The 26,462-nt window shown below is 42.9% G+C and overlaps 1 protein-coding gene across 1 annotated transcript in view; it reads right to left on the reverse strand.

Moving 5' to 3' along the window:
- Nucleotides 1–5,996: 5,996 nt before the first annotated feature.
- Nucleotides 5,997–26,462, reverse strand: part of FAM120B (family with sequence similarity 120B) — a 169,193-nt gene continuing 148,727 nt past the window's right edge. The window contains exon 11 of the mRNA XM_050949076.1: nt 5,997–6,035. Coding sequence (XP_050805033.1) covers nt 6,032–6,035 — 4 coding nt within the window. The 3' untranslated portion in view covers nt 5,997–6,031. The remainder of the gene's footprint in view (nt 6,036–26,462) is intronic.

A 26,462-nucleotide genomic window follows, 5' to 3' on the forward strand; every position in this document is an offset into this window, starting at 1 on the left:
AAAAATAGAAATTTCCATCCAACACATTACTGGCATGAAATCCTCAACAGTGGCAAAGTGGAGAGACCATGGCCTATGTACTCAAAAACCCAGAATGTTGCACACTGTTTTTGTTGCAAATTCTTCCAGTCTAATGTTCCAGCCACATTGGGTTTACAGGAACAAAGGACTGGAAAAATCTGGCTAAAAATCTGGCATGCCATGAGAAGGCAGCAAATCACCAGAGAGCATTCCATAGGTGGGAAGAGCTTGAGATGAGACTAAGGTTAAAGGCCACCATAGATGATCAGCATCAAGAGAAGATTGCATCAGAGTCTCTTTACTGGCAAAATGTTCGGAAAAAGCTCATTGCCATTGTAAGAATGCTTGCTACCCAAAACCTAGCACTTCGTGGCCATTCAGATCAGCTGTATGTGCCAAACAATGGAAACTTCCTTAAAATTGTGGAGCTGATGGCTCAGTTTGATGCTGTACTCCAGGAGTATCTAAGAAGAGTCACCACCTAAGAAATGTACACACACCACTACCTTGGAAAAACAATTCAAAATGACATCATACAGTTACTGGCAACAAAAGTCAAACAGAAGATTGTGGCATATCTGAAGTCAGCAAGGTATTACTTTGTTATTCTGGATTGCACACCTGACATCAGACATACGGAACAAATGACTTTAATGGTGTGTTTTGTAACAACAACAGAACCTAGTGAAAATGTCCCTGCAATGGTGACTGTCAAAGAGCATTTTGTAGAATTTATTGACATTGATGATACTACAGGAGCTCATATGACAAATGTGCTTCTTAAAAAGCTGGAAGATACGGGAATTGTGATAGCTGACATATAAGGTCAGGGATACGATAATGGTGCCAACATGAGAGGAAAGAGCAGAGGAGTGCAGACATGGATCCAAGAGTTAGACCCTCGAGCTTTTTTTGTCCCATGCAGTTCTCATTCATTGAACTTGGTGGTCAGTGATGCAGCATCAGCTTCTAGTGAGGCTGATGAATTTTTTTAATGTAATTCAAAGCATCTCTGTATTTTTCTCTGCATCAACTCATTGATGGCAAATTTTGAAACATCTGGGAACATCTTCTCTGACACCGAAACCACTGAGTACCACCTGATGGGAAAGTCAAGTGGAGTCAATAAAGCCTATCAAACACCAAATTGGGAAGACAGATGATGCCATAGTTGCCATCATGGAGGATAATGTTATGACAGGAACTGTTCGTGGGAGAACAATGGCAGAGGGAAATGGAATCACCAGAAACATATGTAACTTCAAATTTTTCTGTGGCTTAGTGTTGTGGCATGACACACTATTTGAAATAAATGTTGTAAGCAAGAGACTCCAAGGTGTTGATCTTGATATATCTGGAGCAATGGAACAACTGGACAAAAAAAAGTCATACCTACAGTCTTACCGGTCAGATGAGGGATTTCAAAACATTCTGAAGAGTGCACAGAAGTTGGCAGAGGAACTTCACACTGAAGCTATTTTCCCACCCATTCAAGAATACAAGAGTCACCGAAGACGACAACATTTTGATTACAAGGCATGGGATAATCCCATAAGAGACCCCAAACAACAATTCAGAGTTGAATTCTTTAACCAGATGTAGATTGTGCAATATAGTCAGTTGAAGAATGTTTCATGCAGCTCGAGGAATACAGCAGTATATTTGGGATGTTCTATGATATTCCAAAACTCCTCACTATACCTCAAGAAGACCTACACCATCAGTGCAGGGCACTAGAGACAGTGTTGACATATGATGATGTGCAATATTGATGTGAGTGATTTAGGTGATGAACTGAAAGCCCTTTCAAGATACATTTCAGCAGGATCAACTCCAAAGGCTGTTCTGGAATATATGTGCACAAATAAGATGACCCCCCTCTTTCCAAATGCTTTTGTTGCTCTGCGCATACTTCTAACACTTCCTGTAACAGTTGCCAGCGGAGAATGCAGCTTCTCCAAGCTGAAGTTAATAAAAACACATTTACGCTCCACAATGACACAGGAGAGGCTGGTCGGCCTTGCAACCATCTCAGTAGAGCATGAGCTGGCCCAGACTGTGGACCTTCAGGAAGCAGTTCAAATCTTTGCACCCAAGAAGGCACAGAAAGCACCACTTCAATTATTCAAAGAGATAAACATGCCAGTGTTTACTATGCAGACAAGAAAAGATGCATTTGCTGTTCCAGAGTTTGAAAATTAAGTGTTACTGAACATTTTTGAACAAGGCATTTTAAGTTGTTAGTTCTCCTTTTTTGGGGTAGGTAGCAGAGCAGTACCATGAGAGGAGTAGAACAGGAAGACGGCAAAATTAAGACCTTTCAAAGTTTTGGCCCAAGGGAGGGGGGTATGGGGGTGTCATCTGAGCTCCCCACCTCAGGTGCCAAAATGTTGTGGGTGGGCCCTGCTTAAAGGGGCTAGCTCCTGCACCAGCTTCCTTTGCTTTTTAAACAAAGCTGGTTGGTAAACAGCTATATTGTCTGAACTGCTTGTATTTAAACACTCATCCTAGAAGAGGTAAACACTGGAGCGATTTCATCACAGTTATAAAGCATGGTTTCTAACACACCCAGCCACCCACACACTTTTTATTACTGAATAAAACAAATTTGTTTATAAGGTTATGCAGTTACCTTAGATTTTATGTCTCCCATGGCAGGCTTTTGTTTATGTGCCATGCCCAACACATTGGGTCTCCAATCCTCCCAGGGGCCTTTATACGACAGTAGTGCCTCAAGTATTTGCAATAAAAAACATGGGTCTGAGCACAGGGCTAGAGCAAGGGTTCTTAAACTGGGGGTCGGTACCCCTCGGGGGTCAAGAGGTTATTACGTGGCGGGTTGTGTGCTGTCAGCCTCCACCCCAAACCCAGCTTTACCTCCAGCATTTATAATGGTGTTAAATATATAAAAAAGTGTTTTTAATGTACTGAGGGGGTCTCACAAAGAGGCTTGCTTTGTGAAAGGGGTCACCAGTACAAAAGTTTGAGAACCACTGGGCTAGAAGGTAGGAACCCCCTGAGTTCTAGTCGCAGCTCTGACCCTGATGCGGTCCTCTGTGGCCTCCCTCAGCTCTCTCCCTCAGTGTACAAGAAATTGTCAGCTACATCACGGTGGTGTTGGTTAAGTGTTTAATGTTTATAAAGTGCTTTGACTAGCACCTTGAATTACGGAGGCAACGGAGGCTGTGGGGCAATATTGCAATACAAGTACTCATAAAGGAGTAACAATAAGATAAGACATATCAAGCACCAGAATATAGCTAGTGCTTGCTGATAGCAGAGGACTGGGTTAGATTTAACTATTTGAGCCCTGGGATTAGATTTATTTACCAAAATAAAGACTGGAAAGACTGGAACAACTTTTATTTATTTTTAAAGTATGTGCTTTTAGTTTTTGGATAGCAAGTGCTCTTTTAGCTGATTACTCTGCTGGGTTCCAATACTTCCAGCAGCCCCCCCAGGTTCTACTCACATTGCTCAGAGCCAGCAAATTACAGAGATGTGTTTTGGGAAGCAGCTCTCAGACATGGAGTTGAACTGATTGCATCTGGGGCAGTGCTAAGAGAAACCATCAGATGGCAATATTTAGTTGCCATCACAGGCTTCAAAACAATAATGCTGTGTGTGTAAAAATAGCCATTGAGTATTTTACTGGCTTCCCTACTGTGACAGGCTTTGCCTTACTAATTTTGAAGGCCTTATTTTGATCTCAGACATATGGATGCATATTGGTGCATAGCTTGTACAGCAGCAACTGATAAATGTCTGTGTGAGATCAGCCTCAAGGCACAAAGACTATGTTTACTATAAAATTTTCATTACAAACAAACAGACAGACTTGACTGATTTGAACAGGCATTTGGGAAACACTGTATACACTGCATGCACATTTTGCAAACGGTAGGGTTAAAATCATGGGAGGTGAAAGTACACAGCACCTTGCAGGATTGAGACCTTTATACGTATGTCCTATTTACCCCCCAACAGATCTTTCTCTGCCTTGTCCTTTGAAAAGACAACACCATACAGCTGATCTAATTATTTTAACTAAAACCAAGATTTTCCTGGGATGAATTTTAAGGTGTTTATTTTTTAAGTTGAGGACAGTACTAAGCAGTCCCCATAGTAGTTTTTCCTTTTCTTCTACAGTTAACCCGAATCTGTGTCTGTGCCCGTGCCCTAGCTGCTGTGGGACAGGGACATATGAGTGGACTGCTTTCATTCTCTTGTGATTTCCTGGGATGAATAAGAGGCTCAGAAATTGTCAAATGCTATTAAAAGTAAAGCTGTTTGAAACGTTCCCATTGAAACTGGATGAAACAACCTGATACCACGTGAGTTACAAAGCCCAACAGTCATCAAGCCAGGGACATTCAGTGGGGGCAGCTGAGTTTGACCTTTGAGATTTGGGGTTTGTTTACACCTAAAACTGAGAGGGCAAGAACCAATGCAGAACAAACCCCTACAAAATGAAAGTCACTTTTCCCCCAGATCTAAACAAAAGTCAATTTAAGAAACAAACGGACAGTCTCTTTCTTATTCTTGGCCTGCTCCTGTGAGATGCTGAGCACTGCTCAGGACTAGGCCTTGTAAGTGAGAGTGACCATGAAGTGTTGGGACTTGGAGACGAAAAAGAAATTCCCTTCCCTCTCCCCCATCCCACTTCTTTCCTTTCTTCATCAGTTGCTTTGTTTACTGCTTTCAGGCTATTAGGAACTGTCATAAACCAGACAAGATGGCACGTATGGGCCTGGCATTAACAGAGTCTTGTGTCCTGAAATCCTTTCTCAGGCCCAACTCCCACCGACATGGGCTAGGCAGTTTTAATTGAGTAAGAGCTGCAGGATTGGGCAAGGCTTTAAATTCTCCTACTGCATTGCTAAGATGTTATTTTACTGTAGGCACTTTGTTGCATGACACTGCAATAAAACACTCGGGTTTTTAAAAATTGGATTTTTTGGTAATAACTTCTCAGTGTCTTTTTTTGTTAGGGTGCTCCTGGCCCTTTGCTGGCAAGTCTCAGATCCATACTGATCATTTCAGAGGAGTAGAAAGGGGTGAGGAGAGAGGGTCTCCTAAAAGAAGCCCATCACTGTAACTTACAGTAATTAACTCTTCAGCAAAAAGAGAAAGGTTAAAGGAACAGGGCCAAGATTCAGAGATTCTAAGGCTAGAAGGAACCATTCTATTCCGACCATGTCATATAACAGGTCACAGAACTTCTCCAAAATAATTTCTAGACCATATCCATGAGAAAAACATCCAGTTGGGATTTACAAATTGTCAGAGACACAGAATCCACCACAATGCTCAGTAAGTTGTTCCAATGGTTAATTACTCTCACTATTAAAATTACACCTTATTTCCAGTCTAAATTTGCTTCAACATCCAGTCATTAGGTCATGCTATACCTTTCTCTGCTAGGCTGAAGAGCTCCTTATTAAATATTTGTTGCCCATGTAGGTACTTATAAAGTGTAATCAAGTCAGCCATTGTCCTCTTCATCACACTAAATAGATTGAGCTCCTTACGTCTATCACTGTAAGGCAAACTTTCTAACCTTTTAATCATTCCTGTGGGTCTTCTCTGAACCCTCTCCAATTTACCAACATCCTTGAATTGTGGACACCAGAACCGGACACAGTATTCCAGCAGCAGTCGCACCACTGCCAAATACAGAGGTTTACCTCTCTTACTTCTATTCAAAATCCCCATTTATGCATCCAAGGATTGCATCAGCCATTTTTTGCCACACCATCACACTGGGAGCTCATGTTCAGCTGATTATCCACCACAACCCCCAAATCTTTTTTCAGAGTCACTGCTTCCCAGGATAGAGTCCCCCCTCTTGTAAGTATGCCCCACGTTCTTTGTTCCTAGATGTATTCATTTACATTTAGCCATATTAAAACATATATTGTTTGCTTGAGCCCAGTTTACCTACCGATCCAGACTGCTCTGTAACAGTGACCTGTCCTCTTCATTATTTACCACTTCCCCAATTTGTGCATCATCTGCAAAGAATTATGGCCCAAAAATAAATCTGTGTTAGTGTCTTTGTTATTCACATTTATTAAAGATAACAGAACTGTGCATATAAAATGTCTGAATACCCCGTCTGGTGAGGGAGATGTGGGAAAGGGGCAGGAGGTGGAAAACTGTGGTGATTCCACCACAATTTCCCATATATTGTTCCAGCAGGGGAAGAGGGAATTTTCCTTCTTGAAAATAAAGGGATTTGGCTTATCCAAGCCCATAGATCCCTGAGGTCTGGGGATTCCCCAAGATCACTGAAGTAGCTTTTTCTATTTTGTAACCCTTGCTCCTCTGCACCCCTTCACTAGCAGCATTGTGGTCTACTACTGCTCCTAGAATCTGCCCTAAGGTGGCAGAGGTTCCACAGTACAGCGTGTGCTCTGCTGGAAATTGCATGCAGATTCAAGCTGTCCAAACTTTTTTGTGGAATCCCTGCAGGATTGATGCATCAATGTCCCTTCCCCACGCTGGGATCCTCCCATCCCACAGAGTCCTCTCCACAGGGATCTGGTGTAAGGGTTAGGGCAGGGGAGGGGAGTGTTGCAAAAATAGCTATGCTCCATCTATTCCATCCAAAACCTGGGAGATACACATCTGGATCTGTGGGACACAATCTGGCTCTTAGTTTTCACTCTTTTTTTTTGGTATTGTGTTAGTCCTCAAAAGCTAAACCACAATTTTGGCCCCATTGGGCTAGGCGGTATAACACAATCCACTGGCCCAAAGGCTTTCTGGTTTAATTGGATTTGTGCTTTGTTATATTTTTTACACTTCAGTCAGTCTGATTAGTGAAACAAAACTGATGTTTGTCATTCTGTTTATCTTTATCTCCCTCTTATTGCCATGCACACCACTCTTCCATTTGGGTTAATAACACTTTTTTTTAAAAAAAGCAGCTTTCATTAAGTTAGAAAAAACATTACAAGATTTTTATTCTTATGAGGTTTTAGACAAACAGTATTGTAAGTGAAACTGCATTTTGGATCGCATTGGTTGGCAGCCCTTACACTTGATTTGTTCATGTTGATGTGTCCTTTTAAATATAGTATAATGGAATGGAAGATTAAGAGCAGAAGAGTTAATACAGTCTTCGTCAGTACGCACAGCAACAAACCTTTTGGTATGGAAGGTTTTTATTTGCTAGTTGTACATATTTACAACTTTTGCCAAGTATTTTGAAATTGGTTGATAGTTTGACAGTTGTTTGAGTCAAAATGTTTAATTTCTCTCTCCTCTTGTGTACATAGGAGCTGCTTGACTAACTAGAATTAGAGGGACTTTTTTTTTTTTTTTTAAGGGAGTTTCTGCAGAATGCGTTCATTCACTGATTTCAAGCAAGCCACAAAAACTTCTGGCTTTTTTGTGTTGCTTCACAAAAGCAGAGAGACTTCTCCCTTCACGTAATTCATAAAATTGGGGTGAAAACAATATTTGAAGGAACACCGGTGAATGGTTTAGGCTCATCATTTAGATGGGATTTTATGTCAGATTTAATTGAAAAAACAAAAATATTTCAGTTTAATAATTCCCCTTCAGTGCTTGAGCTAATGTACAGGACCAGGAAAGCTTTGTCTAACCCTAGTAAAATTACTCACACCATCAGCGATAGAGGCAGCTGAAATGGTGCTCAGAGTTTAGGTGCAAATGCAGCTAAGGACCAATCACATAAATCAATGCTGGACATGGTTTGACCTTGGCTCCACTTGCAGTTAAATTGCATTGTACGTTGGTTTAGCTGCATCCATTAACACCCAACAGGGAATTGTGTTAGTGCATACCAGGCACTCTGGCCAGCAGCCCTCAACCACTCACCTTGTCATATTGCCCAGAGAGCTCCTGACTCATAGAATTTCAATGAGAGGCAGTGCAGGAGAACACTGCTGATGGGCCGGCCCTCCCCTCATTCACCTCAGCACAGCTTATAAAATGCTTAATCTAGCCCTGACTGTTGCTTCTTGTAGCAGTGTACTACATTTGAGTTACAAGCTGTATTGTGCTTTGTCATCTAATAGCCCTGTTCATGAGCGTACATAGTTGTAAATAAATTAGATTAGGACATGGTGCCCTCTAGCTGTGTTAACACATTTCTCTCCCAGCAAGGAAATAATCAAAGTTGTTGGTTACTCACAGCAGCTCTACACTTAAAATGCTGCATCAGCGCCACTGTAGTGTTTAAATGAAGATGCTCCCATTGGCTTACTTAATCCATCTCCCTCAGAGGTAGTAGCTACTCCAGCAGGAGAAGCTTTGCCGCTGACATGGTACCGTCTACACGGGGGTTAGGTTGGTATAACGATGTCATTTTGGGGTGTGAGTTTTTCATGCCCCCCGAGCAACATAATTATACCTAGACCAGACCTTGGAAACCATGGCACTATATTCTGAGCAGTCACAGTGATTAAGGCAAACTTCCACTGCTTTAACTAAATCAGTGCAAACATCCAAGGTGGACACTTCCATCAAAATAAGACTGGCTTACTTATTGTAACCCGTTCACAACTGACTTACACCAAACTGAAATAAGCCTGGTTTAAACTGAAATAGAAGTGTCCATGCAGCCTTTTGCACCAGTTTAACAACGTTTGTTTAAAAAAAAAAATCATATCTGAACTAAAACTGTTGTAACATCACCTATTGAAAAGCCCTAACCTATGCCATGTATTGTCCCTTTTAATAGATGGCTTCCAGTTTGGAGTTACCCCATTCATTTGAATTGGATTAGTAAATGCCCAAACTAGCCCATTTCTTGCAGCCTATTTTCCTTCAAATTTAAAAACTTTACACCAAGATTTTCAACAGTGATTAAAGGGCACCTCTCTCTTTAAAGTCTGTCAGGTTGGGACATCCACAGGTGCCTGATTCTCAGAGGGTTGTGCTCAGCACTTAAAGAGGCCTGATTTTCAGAAAGGCATCTCCTGAAAATCTTGGCCTTTAGCCTTTATTTCAAATTGAATCCCCCCCACCTCTTTTAAATTGTATTGTATCAGTACGCTAGTAGTTCTCATTACTGGCAACATCCAGGCAATTTAAAATAAAGTCAAAATATCATCTATACTTAATAGTTTTAGGGCTTGTCTACATAGGGGGCAGAGTCTGGGCTACCTTTAGTTAGCCTGCACTCCAATAACCTGTGTCTATGTGTCCCAAAAGCTTAAAGTGGACCAACTAGCCAGTTAATCTGTATTCTATATTCTACTTTGAAAGTGAATTAACTTCATTGCATATTGAGTTAGTGCAGACTAATGTTTGTTTGCACACACCACTCATTTGCACTAGCAATCCGCCAGCTGGTATCCCCCACTGCTTTGCATGACACCAGGACTGACCTGTCTGTTTCCTTATGTGCTTTCTGCTGCTCTGCGGTCACACAGACTGGATGTCACCTCCCCATTTAATGCTGGCATTAGGCCAGGATCAGTCCATTTACTCCTGGAGTCACAGACCTCAGCAAGATGGAATGAATTTACAGATATAATCAACTAGCTCCTTCCAGCAGATCCATGCCATCTACACTGAGCTCCACACAACCCAGTGGGGCTCTGGACCAGCACCAAGGGTGCTGGAATGGGGGGCCAAGGGGCCCAGGACCCCATCACTTTTACTTGCCATAAAGGCAAGCAGTGTGGGGAAGGGTCTTGGGGGAAAGAGGTGGTACAAGGGGGCGGGGCCACTGTTCAGGCACCGGTACCCACCACCCCCCATTTAGGAGTTTCTGTCGCTCCTGACCAGCACAGAGGTTTGCCCACAAAGATGCTTGTAGGAGTGGGCCGTAGGATGGTGCACCTCTATTAATTCACTCATTTACTGAAATAACCCAATCAAATTGCGTGGTGAAACATCACAACAGCTACACAAGAGAGACCACATTCTTTGTTTTTAGTAGTTTTTCAAAAAAAAGAGCTGAAAGTCATAGAATATCAGTCACTAACCATATTGTAGATTTATGTAAAGATAAAGTTAACCCCCCCCAAAACATAGCTTCTAGATTTATAGATATTTTCTTTCCTTTACCAGCCTTCTTTCCTCCTTTAACTATCTAAACACAAAAAGGGAGTTTAATTCAGTGTCTGATGTATGTGTTTTATTTCAGTTAATAACACTCAATGTGTGTCAGCTTACGCGTCAGGCACATATATGTGGTGGGATTTTCAAAAAGCACTCGGTGCTGGCCTAACTCTGCTCCTATTGAAGTCAGTGGTAAAATTCCCACTGATTTCAACTGGAGCAGAGCTAGACCATGACCCAGATTTTTAAAGGTATATGTGTATTGCTACACTCAGCGTTGCAACACCTAACTGAATTAGGAGTGAAAACTTTTCCAAAGCGATTTAGGCTCCAAAGTGCCTAAATGCCTTTTGAAAATGAGACTCGGACAAGGCCATGCTGAGTGCAGCAACACCAAAGTATCTTTAAAAAAAACTGGGCTCACAGCCATTTAAAAATCCCACTTATATGGTTCAATAGTCATGCAATGAAGAATACAAAAAGTTGCTCATCCTACCTTAAAGCATAGATATCTATCCACCAGCAGCTACATACTAAAATAAACCCATAAAAGAATGAATCCTACAAATCCTTAACCCATCTTCTGCCTAAAAGGCTATGAAAACAGGTGGGCATTTCACAGTCTCCAGAAGATTAACAAATCTGGCCTCTGGGGAACCAAGAGGGAAGCAAATTCCAAAGTCAAGACTCCTCACAAATAAAGCCTTGCATGCAGTTCTCCTTCACTCCACCCACTCACATCTGTGTCAAGGGGGCTCCAGCCTGAGCCTCCTCACTGACCTTAAACATGTCAGCAAAAACAAAGGGGGAGAAGAGATTTCAGCCCATGGTCCCAAACCATTCAAGGCTTTATAGATTAAAATCAACACTTTGAACTCCGCCCAGAAATGTACCAGCCGCCAGGGCAGTTCACAAAGCACTAGTGTAACATGCTCCCAGAGTAAGATTCCACTTAATAAGCAGGTTGTCTCATTCTGTACAACCAGTGGCTTTAGTGTGGGAGTGGCCTCAATGCATAAACTACATAAATTGCTGTCATGCAGATCTCATTACAGCAGTCTATAGCAATGACTGTCTCCATTTCTTGGAGATCCAAGTTCTAAAAAGATTTCTGTCACCTGGTCCTACATATTCAGTGAAGCACCATTCAATTCTCGTAGAGAACCTTTTAGGCCACTATTATTCTTTTAGAGTGTGCCTTCCTTGCTAGTTTTTAACATGGCTCAGTGAGGACCAAAAACTGACAACCTATAGGTAAAAGAAAGTTGGTGTCACCTCCAAAACCCAGTGGCACCATCAGCTATTTTCTTTAACATCCCCTGACCTGCTCAAGTCCCATTGGCACTTACAGTAATGGTGAGGAAAATCTCAAAACCAGACATGCCTTGAGAGGAGCACTTCTGCTGGCCCAACTTTGCTTACCAGAGTGAAGGGAAATGTCTGACATCTTCCTATTTTCTGAGAGAAATCCAGGAATAGGAAAATTATGAGGCCTTGGGAATATCTGCCATGTGCCTATTACCCGTGGCTATGTTTGTGCCAGAACTCAAGGATCCAGCGACTATTCAAAAAGCAGCTCCAGAATCTTGAAGGACAGGTGGCTCTCCTGTTGTCAGCACTTAGAGCGGCCAAGACCACTGCTTCAAGGTGAGATATACTGCACTTTGATATTTGTTCTTGGAGGTAGAGTAACACCTACCAAAATCTAGAGTTTGGTACCACTAATGGTTTATGTTAGATTCAGTTGCCACCAGGCAGCACCACAAACCAGGCCAATGCCACACCAATCTACAAACTCAAGCCCCCATACTCATCACTTTATGCTGCCTGGTGGATTAGGGATTACATCTACTCAGGCCAGCTCTCAATGAAGTCAGGCAAACTCCTGCTGAGGCCAGTGACAGGTTTGCCTGAAAAAGGACTGAGTGAAAGTTGAGTATGGAACTCAGGCTTTGGCATAACAATAACAACATTTCAGTCAAAAAATGGATGAACTTCAAAGCACCAAACATGTTTGCATTTACTTCTACCGCATAAGAGATCTTGTCAAGCAACAGGTCATTAATACAGACTTTACTCTGTTTTCATAACTAATGGTAAGCTACTGCGGTATTAAATGACCATAAAATGCTAATCACATTAATGAAATTCAAAGGAAACCCTCCTCCTCCTCCATTTCAAAATAATCATAATACTGGGGCTCCTAAAAGCTTTGTGATAAACGATACGCTGTAGGGAAAAAGAGGTCAATGGAATATGATATGCCTCCAAGAGGAAGCTGGCCTATGGAGCAAATTCTCATTGTCGATGGCAAAAAGTTTTAAGGGGTTGGCAATGAAATGGGAAACATATCCCTAATTAAGGTGACCAGATATCCTGATTTTACAGTCCCTATTTTTGGGTCTTTTTCTTATATAGGCTCCTTTTACCCCACACCCCCTGTCCTGATTTTTCACACTTGCTGTCTGGTCACCCTACCCCAAATCTATGTAGTAACTTGCACCTAACCTCTACTGCAGGAAAAATGCAAGGCAAAGGTGCAGTGAGCCGTATTTCTAGCCCTATGCACAGTACAGAGTAGTCCCCAGTCCCACGCCCTGGGGACTGGATGTACTTTGTCTAATGACAGTCCACCCATAATGTAGACAAAGTCTTGGACACTGATGAATAGTTGTGATTGTTTTAAGTGCCTAAAGAGCAGGGTAAGTGATTGCTACTTACAGGTAAGCCAGCTTTTGTCTATCCCATGTTAGAAGGTCAGGGTGCCGAGGCAAAAGTGTTAGATTTTATTCCTACATGGATTATGCAAAAGTCTATAGAGGCTCAAACCCATGCAGAGACAAGGGCAAAAAACAAAACCTCCCCCACTCCCCAATACACACACACAGAATCAGGATATTCCCTAGAGGAAACTTTGCAAGGGGGTCCCAACTTGGACAACTGTCTGCAGTGTGTATCTATGCAAGGCAATCAGATGTGCCCTGCTCACTGTTTAACTCTGGATTCAGTGTGCCACCAGCGACAAGAGAAAAGTCTCAGTCCAGAGCCAGCAATGGTGGCACAGTTAAGCAAGCCGTTCATGAACACAGCGGAAAGGAAAAGATACAGGTAGATAAGTGTTGGTTAACTTCAAAGTGCAAGCTGGCAATGCAGTAAATCTTGTATCAGTAGCACTCATGTCATTACAAACCAGAAGCAATGGCCAATCAGAATGGCCAAGCAAACAGCAACACAATGGAAAACATACAAGGATAGCAGAGGCATTGGTTATGAGATGATCCCTAGCTAAGTCTTTGACCCATACACCCATTAGTCAAGTGAAATAAATCTAAACTTGAAATAAAATGTAAGAGTTGTAAGGTACCCAGGACATTGCCTTCCCTTATACTCATTCACCTGTGTGACATTACATGTCATGACATCAAAATGCAGCATCACATCTGCTTGTTTGAAATAACGTCCTCCTATTCCGTTCCCCTTTTTTCTAAGCTTGTTTAGATTTGGCACAATAGTATAAGGGGGGAGAGAGATCTGCTTTCCTCAGTATCTTCACAATAGGAGCTCTCCCTATTTGTGTGTGAGGGAGAAAGGTTTCAGCCTCGGAGCCCCTGCATGTGTAAGTGATGATAAGCAACACGGATATGTAGAAATCGATAAGCTGACTGATCACAGAGCCCGGTGACTCTTCGGAGGAGCCGTTCCGTGCACACGCACAGGGGCTGAACATCTGTCAGGCAAACAAAAAGCAAACCAAGCGGAACAAAGGAGAGGATTATTTTCACTCAAGTTCTTCTTCAGTCTCAGCAGGCAACGTTCAAGCCGTTCTAGCATTCAAACATTGAGGCCTTATGGAGAACGGGCTGTCCAGGAAATGCCAAATGCTGTTACCGAAAGACAAAAGGGGCAAAAAGAAAAAAGCAGATATGGAAAAATTCAGAACATTCTATAGGGTCAGATAGCAGGGGATAGAGGGAGAGGAGAAACTGTGGTGTAGTAAAGAAGTTGATGACAAATCTTCACTCTAGCATATCAAAATATTTTTAGTATCATCTTACTTTTATACCGCACATTTAATAAATGCTAGTGTTCAAAGCAATGTACAAACATTCAGGGCCAGAATGTGAACTCCTTATTCACATTGCAGATTCATTACTCACTTGAGTGATGACTAGCTGCTCACCTACATGAGCAAAAGGGACACACTCTGACCCCAAGACCTCTGTGAAGTAGAAACAGCACCCCATGAAACACTTTTTACCTGGAAGGACTCCAAATTGCTCTACATGCCAATGAGAGTTGTGGCTGTGTGAAGAATTTGGGATCAGCTCCAAAATAATCTTGTATGTCTCTCCTCAATACCCCATTTTTACATTAGCAAATGAGCTCAGAAACAGCTGTCCCATCTAAACAGCATTTGATTTCCTTTCTGGAACCAGGTGCAAAGAACAAGAAACAAGAGACCTATCAGTGGTCTCATAGTCAAACCTGCAAAGTAAAATCAAACATGATTTAAACTTCAAAATGTTCCCCTCTTTTGAAAGAGAAAATTTGCTTTTTCTTGCTCCTTAATTCAAACCATATTCTACCATTAAAAAAACCTCCCTTTATGCTCATTCAAGGGCCAAAACTGCAGTTTCAATATAAAAGTATTGCTGTTTGCTAGTGACTTTTTTACACTTGGTTTTAATTAGCAAAAATATTGAATTTTTTCAGTAGGATAGAGTGTTGGCATCACGCTAGTTGTATTCACTAGTGGAAATAGCAGTATTTTGAGATTGGATGCATTAGTTAATTTCCTTGAACACTTACTGAAAAAAATCCCTCATATTTTGTGCTTAGCACTGTTTGTCCAAGGTCTTTACTGTAGCATTGTTCCTAGAAGAATGAAGCTACTGTAAGATTTATTATCTGGAAGTAGACCTTGAACATAAATTGCCTCACCTCATGTTCACAAACAATATTGTGTTTGTGTATGATCCTAACTATGAAGAGTGCACTTAGGTCCTAGTCTCCATTACAGTGTTCTCAACTCCTGATTTTTTGGTTCCGGACTCATGATTTTTGAGCACTTGAAATTGGCGATATGAAATTTTAAAATGCCTCTGTGCCAGGGCCCTGGGAAACAGTTTGGGAAGTCTTCTACTGTGTCAAGCAGTGTCCAGTCTCAGAGAACATATATTATTAATACTTTGTACTTGTGGTAGCACTGCAGCTACCACTATGCCCCAGTTATAGACTGGGACCCCACTGTGCTAGGCATTGTACAAACAGAACAAAAAGATGGACCCTGCCCCAAAGAGCTAAACTATACCATTTCTGGTGTGATTATCTGAGTGAACCTTTAATCTGCTACCTAGAGTTGCTCTTGACTAGCTACACTAAGGTAAAAAGTACCTGAGCTGTGTCTTTACTAGGATTAGCTCAAGTTAGCTATCTTGCTGTAAACACAGAGTTTTTTGGCAGTGAAGACACAGCCTCAGCTCAATCATTCAAATGTTTGGAAGAAGTTAACACAGAGGGAGCAGAAGCCAAGATGAGGCAAATTCGTTTTTAAATGCAAGAAAATAGTTTTTTTGGCAGTATTCCAGCTTTAGTGCCAACACAGTTCATAATGTGATGATGTTACACCAATCCCTGAAGATGCTTGTTTTCTAAACCCAGCCCTCAGTTCAGGGATGCACTTAAGCACATGTGTAAATTCTGCTGACATCAATGGAGACATAAGCACATGCTTAAAGTTAAGCATGTACTTTAGTGCTTTCCTGAATTGTGGCCCCATCTTACAGAATGCGGGATAGCTCCAACAAAAATCAAAACTTATTTTTGGGATGCTGGAAGGATAAATTGATTAATGTTTGTAAAACACCTGAAGTCCTCATATAAATGGCCCTACAGAAGAATTATGAGTTTGATTAAAATAGTCTTCTTTTGGTCTGATACACTTTTGCCAACCCCAAGTGTTCAGAATAATGAGTTAGGTCCCTCCAGTTTGTGAGATTTTAAAATAAATATATTTGGGGTTCCTTTTTATTTCCCTACTGGTTTGAGCCTTTAGGCTTCATGTTTTCAAGCTTTTCACCACAAACATGGGAGTAAAACTACTATTTTTTTGTAAATCCAAGTTGAGATTCTCACAATCATAAGGCTCCCAGAACTGGGACTTTAAGAAAACCACCACCAAATATTGTGAGAATATTCCAAGAGATTGCAATACAACTGACAACAAGCTACATATAATGTTATAGATGTAATAGAAATAAGAAAAAATTATGCTTTCTGGATTAAATAGCATCCAGCATCTGCATATTTTATCAGATCCCTGCCACAGAATGCCAGTTTTTGAACTATCTACAGCAAAAACACAAACTGTCAATAGAGTCTGTGGGCCAAATCCTATTTGGTTTCCAAGTGGCTTTCATATATTTGATGTTGTCCTTCTGCCTATGAGGCATGGGGCTCCCTACTGGAAGCCTCAGCTTCCTCCTATAACAAGAGGAAGTGCTTTTCTCAGGGCTTACTTTTAGGAAGTTGTCCTTCCCTAAAATATTTATTTTAGGCCTAGTCATATCTGTCTGCTGGGCCCCATTGTTGCTGTCCCCAAGGAGTTCCTTGCTGCTGCTGCCTCCTGTGGCTCTGGGCCCCTGCTCTCCCCTCCCTCAAGGAGCAGGACTGATGAAGAGACCTCTGAGGCCTGGTCTACACTACGCATTTAAACCGATTTTAGCAGCGTTAAACCGATTTAATGCTGCACCCATCCACAGAACGAGGCCCTTTATATCGATATAAAGGGCTCTTTAAATCGGTTTCTGTACTCCTCCCCAATGAGAGGAGTAGCGCTGAAATCGGTATTACCATATCAGATTAGGGTTAGTGTGGCCGCAAATTGACAGTATTGGTCTCCAGGCGGTATCCCACAGTGCACCATTGTGACCATTCTGGACAGCAATCTGATCTCGGATGCAGTGGCCAGGTAGACAGGAAAAGCTCCGCGAACTTTTGAATTTCATTTCCTGTTTGCCCAGCGTGGAGCTCTGATCAGCACGGGTGGCGATGCAGTCCCAAATCCAAAAAGAGCTCCAGCATGGACCGTGCGGGAGATACTGGATCTGACCACTGTATGGGGAGACAAATCTGTTCTATCAGAGCTCCGTTACAGAAGACAAAATGACAAAGCATTTGAAAAAAATCTCCAGGCTATGATACAGAGTCCACAGCACAGTGCTGCGTGACAAGCGTAACGGAAAGCCAAAGACTCAAATGGACGCTCATGGAGGGAGGGAGGGGGTACTGAGGACTCCAGTTATCCCACAGTCCCCACAGTCTCCGAAAAGTATTTGCATTCTTGGCTGAGCTCCCAGTGCCTGTAGGGTCAAACACATTGTCCGGGGTGGTTCAGGGTATAGCTCGTTAATTTACCCCCCTCCCGCCCCATGAAAGAAAAGGGAAAAAAATCATTCCTTGACTTTTTTCAGTGTCACCCTATGTCTACTGCATGCTGCTGGTAGATGCGATGCTGCAGCAGTGAACAGCAGTATCCTCTCCCTTCCCCTCCCCGGTGGCAGATGGTACAATATGACTGCTATCCGTCATCATCATCAGCCCGTGAGTGCTCCTGGCTGGCCTCAGGTTAGGTCAGCTTGGGGCGCCTGGGTAAAAATAGGAATGACTCCCGGTCATTCCCAGTAGATGGTACAGAACGGCTGGTAACCATCTTCATCATAGCAACTGGGGGCTGAGCTCCATCAGCCCCCTCCCTTTCATGTGTAAAGAAAAGATTCTGTACTGCCTGGACTATCATAGCAGCGGCATGCTGGGCTCCTCTACCCCGCACCATTTAATGTCCTGCCTGGACTATCATAGCACCGGGAGGCTGCCTCCCCCTCATTTTCTCTCACTAACAAGTCAGTGTTTCTTATTCCTGCATTCTTTATTACTTCATCACACAAATGGGGGGAAACTGCCATGGTAGCCCAGGAGGGTTGGGGGGGGAGGGAAGCAACGGGTAGGGTTGTTGCAGGGGCACCCCCCGTGAATGCCTTGTAGCTCATCATTTCTGCGGGATCTGACACAGAGCGGCTGTGCTCTCTGGTACACTGGTTCTCCAGTACACTTGCCCCATATTCTAGGCAGGGCTGACTCTATTTTTAGATACCATAAAGGAGGGATTGACTCGGGGAGTCATTCCCAGTTTTGTCTTTGCGCCCCCAGCCGATCTCAGCCAGGGGCACCCATGACAGCAGCAGATGGTACAGAACGACTGATAACCGTCATCTCATCACCAATTTACAGTGGCATGGCAGACGGTACAGAACTGATAACCGTCTCTGCTATCTTGCAAAGGCAAATGAATGCTGCTGTGTAGCGCTGCAGTACCACGTCTGTTAGCAACATCCAGTAGACATATGGTGACAGTAAAAAAAAAAGCTGAATGGGATCCATGGTTGCCGTGCTATGGCGTCTGCCAGTGCAATCCAGGGAAAAAGGGGGTGAAATGATTATCTGCCATTGCTTTCACGGAGGAAGGAATGAGTGATGACATTTACCCAGAATCACCCACGACACTGTTTTTGCACCATCATGCATTGGGGTCTCAACCCAGAATTCCAATGGGCAGGGGAGACTGCAGGAACTATGGGATAGCTACGGGATAGCTACCCACAGTGCAACGCTCCATAAATCAACGCTAACCTTGGACCATGGATGCACACTACTGAATTAATGTGCTTAGTGTGGCCGTGTGCACTCGACTTTATACAATCTGTTTTACAAAACCGGTTTATGTAAATCGGAATAATCCTGTAGTGTAGACGTACCCTGAGGATCCCCTACACTCAGGGGACATGCTGTTTGCTACAAGGGTTGTGGGAAGGGAGCAGGCTGGTGGATTACACTTTTCACAGGATGGGAGGAGGAAGCGAAGCCTCCCGGGCTAGGAAAAGTCCAACAGCTTAGAGCTTGTTTAACTCTCTCCTCCTTATGGGAAAATGTAGTGACAGAGCTTGCTACAGGCAGCTATGCTGTGCCTGTGCCAGAAGAGCAGTGCAGCAGGACAGGGAGGGAGACTCCACCCTAATGCAGGGCACAGTACAATATACTTCAGCGGTCTAGTTGCAGGTGTCGCTACTTCAACTAAAAGTGCTTGAAAGCAAGGGGACGTTTCCACTCTGTTCCAAACAGACATACATGCACTATAGAAAGAGTCCCAGCTTACCTCATTAGTAGCTTTATTAGTAACTGTGGAAAAAAATAAAAATCTCAGCCTAAATTTTCTTGTTTCTAAGTTTTTTCCACTGCCTTGCCTATCAAATGCCAGTTTCCATTGCTTCTCAGACAGGCATGCAATCACCCTTTTATATCCCAGTTGTAGTGTTGCCAACCCTTGTGATACTCAATATTTTTGTTCAAGCCCCAGCTCCAAAGATCATGTATTACTTGAGAATCTAAACTTCTATTAAAATAAAAAGTGTAAGCATCTAGCCCTCATGGTTGTAGAGAAAAGGTTGAAAGTATGATGCCCTAAAGGCTCAAAAATTAGAACAGAAATAAAAGAACCCAAAGCATATTCTGTTTTTAAAATCTCATGATTTTTAAGGCAATCTCCTGATTTTGGGGTCTTGATTCATGATTTTTTTTTAGTGCTCTTGGCTGGTGCTGCTAAACACTGAACAAGAGACATTAATAGATCAAAGAAAACCATATCAACTTTGGAACTCTCTCCTCTGTGCTTCACCAGAGAAAATTCTGCTTAGAACTTTCACCAGCATCCTCCTGGCCTATCTCCTGCTGCATTTTTAAAGAAACAAAAACACACATTCTCACAGACAAAGCACACACTTATCTTTTGTAGAGAACAATCCTGCATACAACAGAAGGTGAACTAAATCAGTGATCCTCAACCAGGTGTATATGTACCCCTTGGGGTATGCAGAGGTCTTCAAGGGGGGTACATCAACTCATCTAGATATTTCCCTAGTTTTACAACAGGCTTCATAAAAAGCATGAGCGAAGATAATACAAACTAAAGTTTCATACAATGATTTGTTTATATTGCTCTATATACTATACACTGAAATGTAAGGACAATATTTATATTCTAACTGATTTATATTTTATTGTATGGTAAAAATGAGCAAGCAAGCAATTTTTCAGTAATAGTGTGCTGTGACACTTCTGTGTTTTTGTGTCTGATTTTATAAGCAAATAGATTTTAAGTGAGGTGAAACTTGGGGATATGCAAGACAAATCAGACTCCTGAAAGTAGTCTAGAAAGGTTGAGAGCCACTGAACTAAATGACCTAATTGGTTGAGCTGTATGAAACACGAGTTTTTATTTGCCAGGGATTTTGAAAAAAAAAATCTTTATTTTTAGCTTGTCTGGGTTCCCCTTCCTCCTCAGTTTTAACTTGTTACACAAAATTTGGGCAACATTTCTGAGTTTCATGTGATTTCAACTCCCAACCAAAAATTCCTCCTTGGCACAGCTGTGTCAATAAGTTTTTTCCCTCTCTAACTTCTATATCTTATGGTTATTATAATATTCCTTTTATCGGTCAGGTTTGGTTTTGGGAATGCTGGTAGCGTTTCCAGCTCCATTTCTAATAATAATGCAATTCTACAAAGCTGCTCTTTGGAGCCAAGGTGGTGTTTTCTTTAAAAAAAAAAAAAAAAAAAAAAAAAAGAAACAAAGCAAACAAACAAAAACACTGTTTTAGCAAGAGGAATGATTTAAAGGTGCTAATTTGTAGAGATCAAACTACTTGACATGAGTAGAATCTTTTTATGTAAAAGCCTATGGAAAGGGTACACTATAGTAAACTGTACAACTGTCAATTCCTCACAATTACTTCTATCAATTACTTTTCACAGCACAATTCAGCATCCAATCCTCCCTATTCTAAGAGCATCTCCAGATGGTGGATATTGACCATAACTTCAAAGGAAGACAGTAAAAGTACTAGCTCTATCCTGACCATAGATATCTTCTGAATTATATTTCCATTCACCTTTAGGCCAACCAAACCTTCAATGCTTAGTTTTGGTTCTTAGCTATAGGAAAAGAAAGAAGTGGTATCATCAGTAAGCAGACCAGAGGGGAGGGTGGGTATAAGCCCCAAAATCTAATGATTTTTAAGTGAATTTGGTGTTCTTAAAAGGTTCTAGATTAAAAGCTTTAGGTGCTCTAAAGATTGACATGAAACTTGACATGACAATTGAGGAAAGGAATCTATGCTGGTTACTGATATAACTCATTTCTCTGGGTATATATGAAGTTGCTTCAGACAAAGGATGGGCAAGGAAGACACAGTCTGCATCCTTTACTGTGGATCTAGGGGTACGTCTACACTATGGGATAATTCCGATTTTACATAAACCGGTTTTATAAAACAGATTGTATAAAGTCGAGTGCACGCGGCCACACTAAGCACATTAATTCAGCGGTGTGTGTCCATGGTCCGAGGCTAGCGTCGATTTCCGGAGCGTTGCACTGTGGGTAGCTATTCCGTAGCTATCCCTTAGTTCCCGCAGTCTGCCCCGCCCCTTAGAATTCTGGGTTGAGAGCCCAGTGGCTGATGGGGCAAAAATCATTGTCGCGGGTGGTTCTGGGTAAATGTCATCAGTCATTCCTTCCTCCAGGAAAGCAACGGCAGACAATCATTTCGCTCCCTTTTTCCCTGGATTGCCCTGGCAGACGCTATAGCACGGCAACCATGGAGCCCGTTCAGCCTTTTTTTTTTTAACGGTCACCGTATGTGTACTGGATGCCGCGGACAGAGGTGATACTCCAGCGCTACACAGCAGCATTCATTTGCTTTTGCATGATAGCAGAGATGGTTACCAGTCATTCTGTACTGTCTGCTGCCAGTGTAATTGGCAATGAGATGATGGTTATCTGTCCTTCTGTGCTGTCTGTTGCTATCATGGGTGCCCCTGGCTGAGATCGGCCAGGGGCGCAAAAGCAAAACTGGGAATGACTCCTCGAGTCAATCCCTCCTTTATGGTTTCTAAAAATAGAGTCAGACCTGCCTAGAATATGGGGCAAGTGTACTAGAGAAGCAGTGTATCAGAGAGCACAGCTGCTCCGTGTCAGATCCCGCAGAAATGATGAGCTACATGGCATTCACGGTGGGTGCCCCTGCAACAACCCCACCCATTGCTTCCCTCCTCCCTCAACCTTCCTGGGCTACCATGGCAGTGTCCCCCCCCATTTGTGTCATGAAGTTATAAAGAATGCAGGAGTAAGAAACACTGACTTATTAGTGAGAGAAAATGAGGGGGAGGCAGCCTCCCGGTGCTATGACAGCCTAGGCAGGACATTAAGTGGTGTGGAGGAGAGGAGCCCAGCATGCCGCTGCTATGATAGTCCAGGCAGTACAGAATCTTTCTTTACACATGAAAGGGAGGGGGCTGATGGAGCTCAGCCCCGAGTTGCTCTGATGAGGACCGTTACCAGCCGTTCTGTCCCATCTACTGGGAATGACCAGGAATTGTTCCTATTTTTACCCAGGCGCCCCTGAGGCCAGCCAGGGGTATTCAGCAGTAATCAAGCACGGGCTGATGGTGATGACGGATAGCAGTCATATTGTACTGTCTGCCACCGGGGAGGGGAGAAGAGCGGATATTGCTCTTCACTGTTGCAGCATCGCGTCTACCACCAGCATTCAGTAGACATAGGGTGACATTGAAAAAAGTCAAGAAACGATTTCTTTCCCTTTTACGTGATGGGGGGAGGGAGTAAATTGACGAGCTATACCCTGAACCATGCTGGACAACGTATTTGACCTTACAGGCATTGGGAGCTCAGCCAAGAATGCAAATACTTTTCGGAGACTGCTGGGGACTGTGGGATAGCTGGAGTCCTCAGTACCCCTTGCCTCTCTCCATGAGCGTCCATTTGAGTCTCTGGCTTCCCGTTACGCATGTCACGCAGCACTGTGTAGCCTGTAGATTTTTTGTCAAATGCTTTGGCATTTCGTCTTCTGTAACGGAGCTCTGATAGAACAGATTTGTTTCCCCATACAGCGATCAGAGCCAGTATCTCCCGCACGGTCCATGCTGGAGCTCTTTTTGGATTTGGAACTGCGTTGCCACCCGTGCTGATCAGAGCTCCACGCTGGGCAAACAGGAAATGAAAATCAAAATTTTGCAGGGCTTTTCCTGTTTACCTGGCCACTGCCTCCGAGTTCAGATTGCTGTCCAGAGCGGTCACAGTGGTGCACTGTGGGATACCGCCCGGAGGCCAATACCGTCCATTTGCAGCCACACTAACCCTAATCTGATATGGTAATACCGATTTTAGCGCTACTCCTCTCGTTGGGGAGGAGTACAGAAACCGATTTAAAGAGCCCTTTATATCGATATAAAGGGCCTCGTAGTGTGGACGGGTACAGTGTTAAATCAGTTTAAAGCTAAAATCAGTTTAAACGCGTAGCGTAGACCAGGCCTAAGTGTGTATCTGGTGAGGTGTGGGTTGGGCCTGGCAAAATCTCTTGTATTCAAAGGAGATAGAGCAAGTAATCTCACTAGGCCGAGGCATCTTAAAGAAGTAGAATGAAAAAGAAGGGATTAAACCATGAGGTAATTTCTTTAAAAAGAAAATAAATAACTCAGATAAAAAACAAAGGGCACATTCTTTGAAGGAACTGAGCAACATCCACTCCCATCAGCTTCAGTAGCAGATGAGGTTGTTCCGCATCAGGCCATTAGCTCTTCACAGAGGTCTAGATGTCTTCAGTAGACAATATTACTGTGTCTATGGGAAAGTGCAATTGGTTGATTAGCAATTTTATTCTGATTTGCCTTCATTTGCGTACCATTAACTGGAGATATGGGAACGCATGTATAATTGGTAGAGTTTCATCATGCAAAAATGTAATTACTCAAGACTGAATTTATGAATTGGTGGGAGAAACCTTTTAACAAAAAATCAAATGTTCACTTTGTGAGTGAGGTCAGCTCACTAGAGAGAGAAGGAGAGGAGGACAAATAGTCCCAGACTGTGAGAAACAGTCACCAGATCAATCTAAATCAATTAAAGGATGACAGACTAGCAAATCTGAATTGTGCTGGGATGGCAAATATAATAACTTTCCCTCCAAGGTAGGAAAGAGCTTTTCAAGAAGGCAGCTTGAGAGAGAGCGAGACAGAGAAAAGCGTTTTTATTAAATCAGCTCAATGGGCAGGAGCCTGCTGGAGTGGAAGCAATTTCCCTTAAGTGTGTTTCATGGTGGCGTGGTGCTGAAAAGTGGAAGGGGTAAAGGAATTGTTAACAGCTGGTAGGTGGCAACTCTGTGCTAACAAGGAAAATACATACATGAAGTATGGAGAAGGGAAGGAGGAAAGTGGTAAAAAAGAAAAGGGGATAAAAAAATGGTGACTCCTAACTTAATCAGTTAAAAAAAAAAAGAAAAAAAGCAACTTTGGGACAGTATTGTCAGCCACCAGCTTCCTATGGATTTTCACAGCTAGACAAAACATTGTACTCTGCTGGGGATGGGGAAATGCACAAAAGTGGCAAGCTGGGTTAGGAACATAACTGCTGTGCTCTCTTACTTGCATTTCTCTATTAAAAACCAATAGAACACTATAAATTGAGTTGAGACGGTTCATGGAGAATGAATATCCTGTCAGCAGTCTCTCAAGTCTGGTATTCTGGTGAAATGACCACCTATGCAGATTTATCTTCTAAAAAATTGGTTACTGTATTTCAGTTCATTAAAGCTACAGTGTAATGAATAAAAGATTAATAGATACATCAGATTGGTGGAAATGTGGGCCAAAAACCTGCAGACAGATCTATAGTGCCACCAATGAGCTGCAGACATCTTTAGTGCAGAAGTGTGGAGTGGAGAGAACTGCAGGTTCTACATAAGTATGACCATACTGAGTCAGACCAATGGTCCATCTAGGTCAGTATCCTGACATTGGCCACTGTCAAAAGTCACGTGCTTCAGAAGGAGTCAACAGAACAGGCAAACAAGTGATCCATCCCCTGGTGTCCTCTCTCAGCATCTGGCAGTCAGAAGCTAGAGGCATCCAAAGCATGGAGTTTCATTCCTGATTGTCTTGGCTAATAGCCATTGATGGAGCTATCCTCCATGAATTTATCTAGTTCTTTTTTGAACCCCATTATAATTTGGCCTTCACAACATCCCCCGGAAATGAGTTCCACAGGTTAACTGCACTGTGTGAAGAAGTACTTCCTTTTGTTTGTTTTAAACCTGCTGCCTATTAAGTTCCTTCGGTGACCTCTGGTTCTTGTGTTATGTGAAGGAGTAAATAACGCTTCCTTGGTCACTTTCTCCGTATTATTCATGAATTTATAGACCTCTATTGTATTCCTCCCCCCCGTCATCTCTTTTCCAAGCTGAACAGTTGCAGTCTTTTTATTCTCTCCTCATATGGAAGCTGTTCCATACCCTTAATCTTTTTTGTTGCCCTTCTATGTACCTTTTCCAATTCTAATATGTCTTTGGAAATGGGGTGACCAGAACTTCTTGACATGTTGCTCACAAACAGGGAAGAATTAGTAGGGGAAGCAAAAGTGGATGGGAACCTGGGAGGCAGCGACCATGAGATGGTCAGGTTCAGGATCCTGACACAAGGAAGAAAGGAGAGCAGCAGAATATGGACCCTGGACTTCAGAAAAGCAGACTTTGACTCCCTCAGGGAACTGATGGGCAGGATCCCCTGGGAGAATAATGTGAGGGGGAAAGGAGTCCATGAGAGCTGGCTGTATTTTAAAGAATCCTTATTGAGGTTGCAGGAACAAACCATCCCGATTTGTAGAAAGAATAGTAAATATGGTAGGTGACCAGCTTGGCTTAACAGTGAAATCCTTGCTGATCTTAAACACAAAAAAGAAGCTTACAAGAAGTGGAAGATTGGACAAATGACCAGGGAGGTATATAAAAATATTGCTCAGGCATGCAGGAGTGAAATCAGGAAGGCCAAATCACACTTGGAGTTGCAGCTAGCAAGAGATGTTAAGAGTAACAAGAAGGGTTTCTTCAGTATGTTAGCAACAAGAAGGTGGTCAAGGAAAGTGTGGGCCCTTACTGAATGAGGGAGGCAACCTAGTGGCAGAGGATGTGGCAGGGGCGGCTCTAGACATTTTGCCGCCCCAAGCATGGCGGTCATGCCGTGGGGGGCGCTCTGTTGCTCTGTTCGGTGGAGCCGTGGAACCAGTGGACCCTCCACAGGCATGCCGCCGAAGGCACCCTGCCTGCCGCCCTCCCGGCGACCAGCAGAGCGCCCCCGCGGCATGCTGCCCCAAGCACGCGCTTGGAGTGCTGGGGCCTGGAGCCGCCCCTGGGATGTGGGAAAAGCTAATGTACTCAATGCTTTTTTTGCCTCTATCTTCACAAACAGAGTCAGCTCCCAGACTACTGCATAGGCAGCAC

The sequence above is a fragment of the Gopherus flavomarginatus genome, chromosome 4 (assembly GCF_025201925.1).
Source record: "Gopherus flavomarginatus isolate rGopFla2 chromosome 4, rGopFla2.mat.asm, whole genome shotgun sequence".
Taxonomy (NCBI): Eukaryota; Metazoa; Chordata; order Testudines; family Testudinidae; genus Gopherus; species Gopherus flavomarginatus.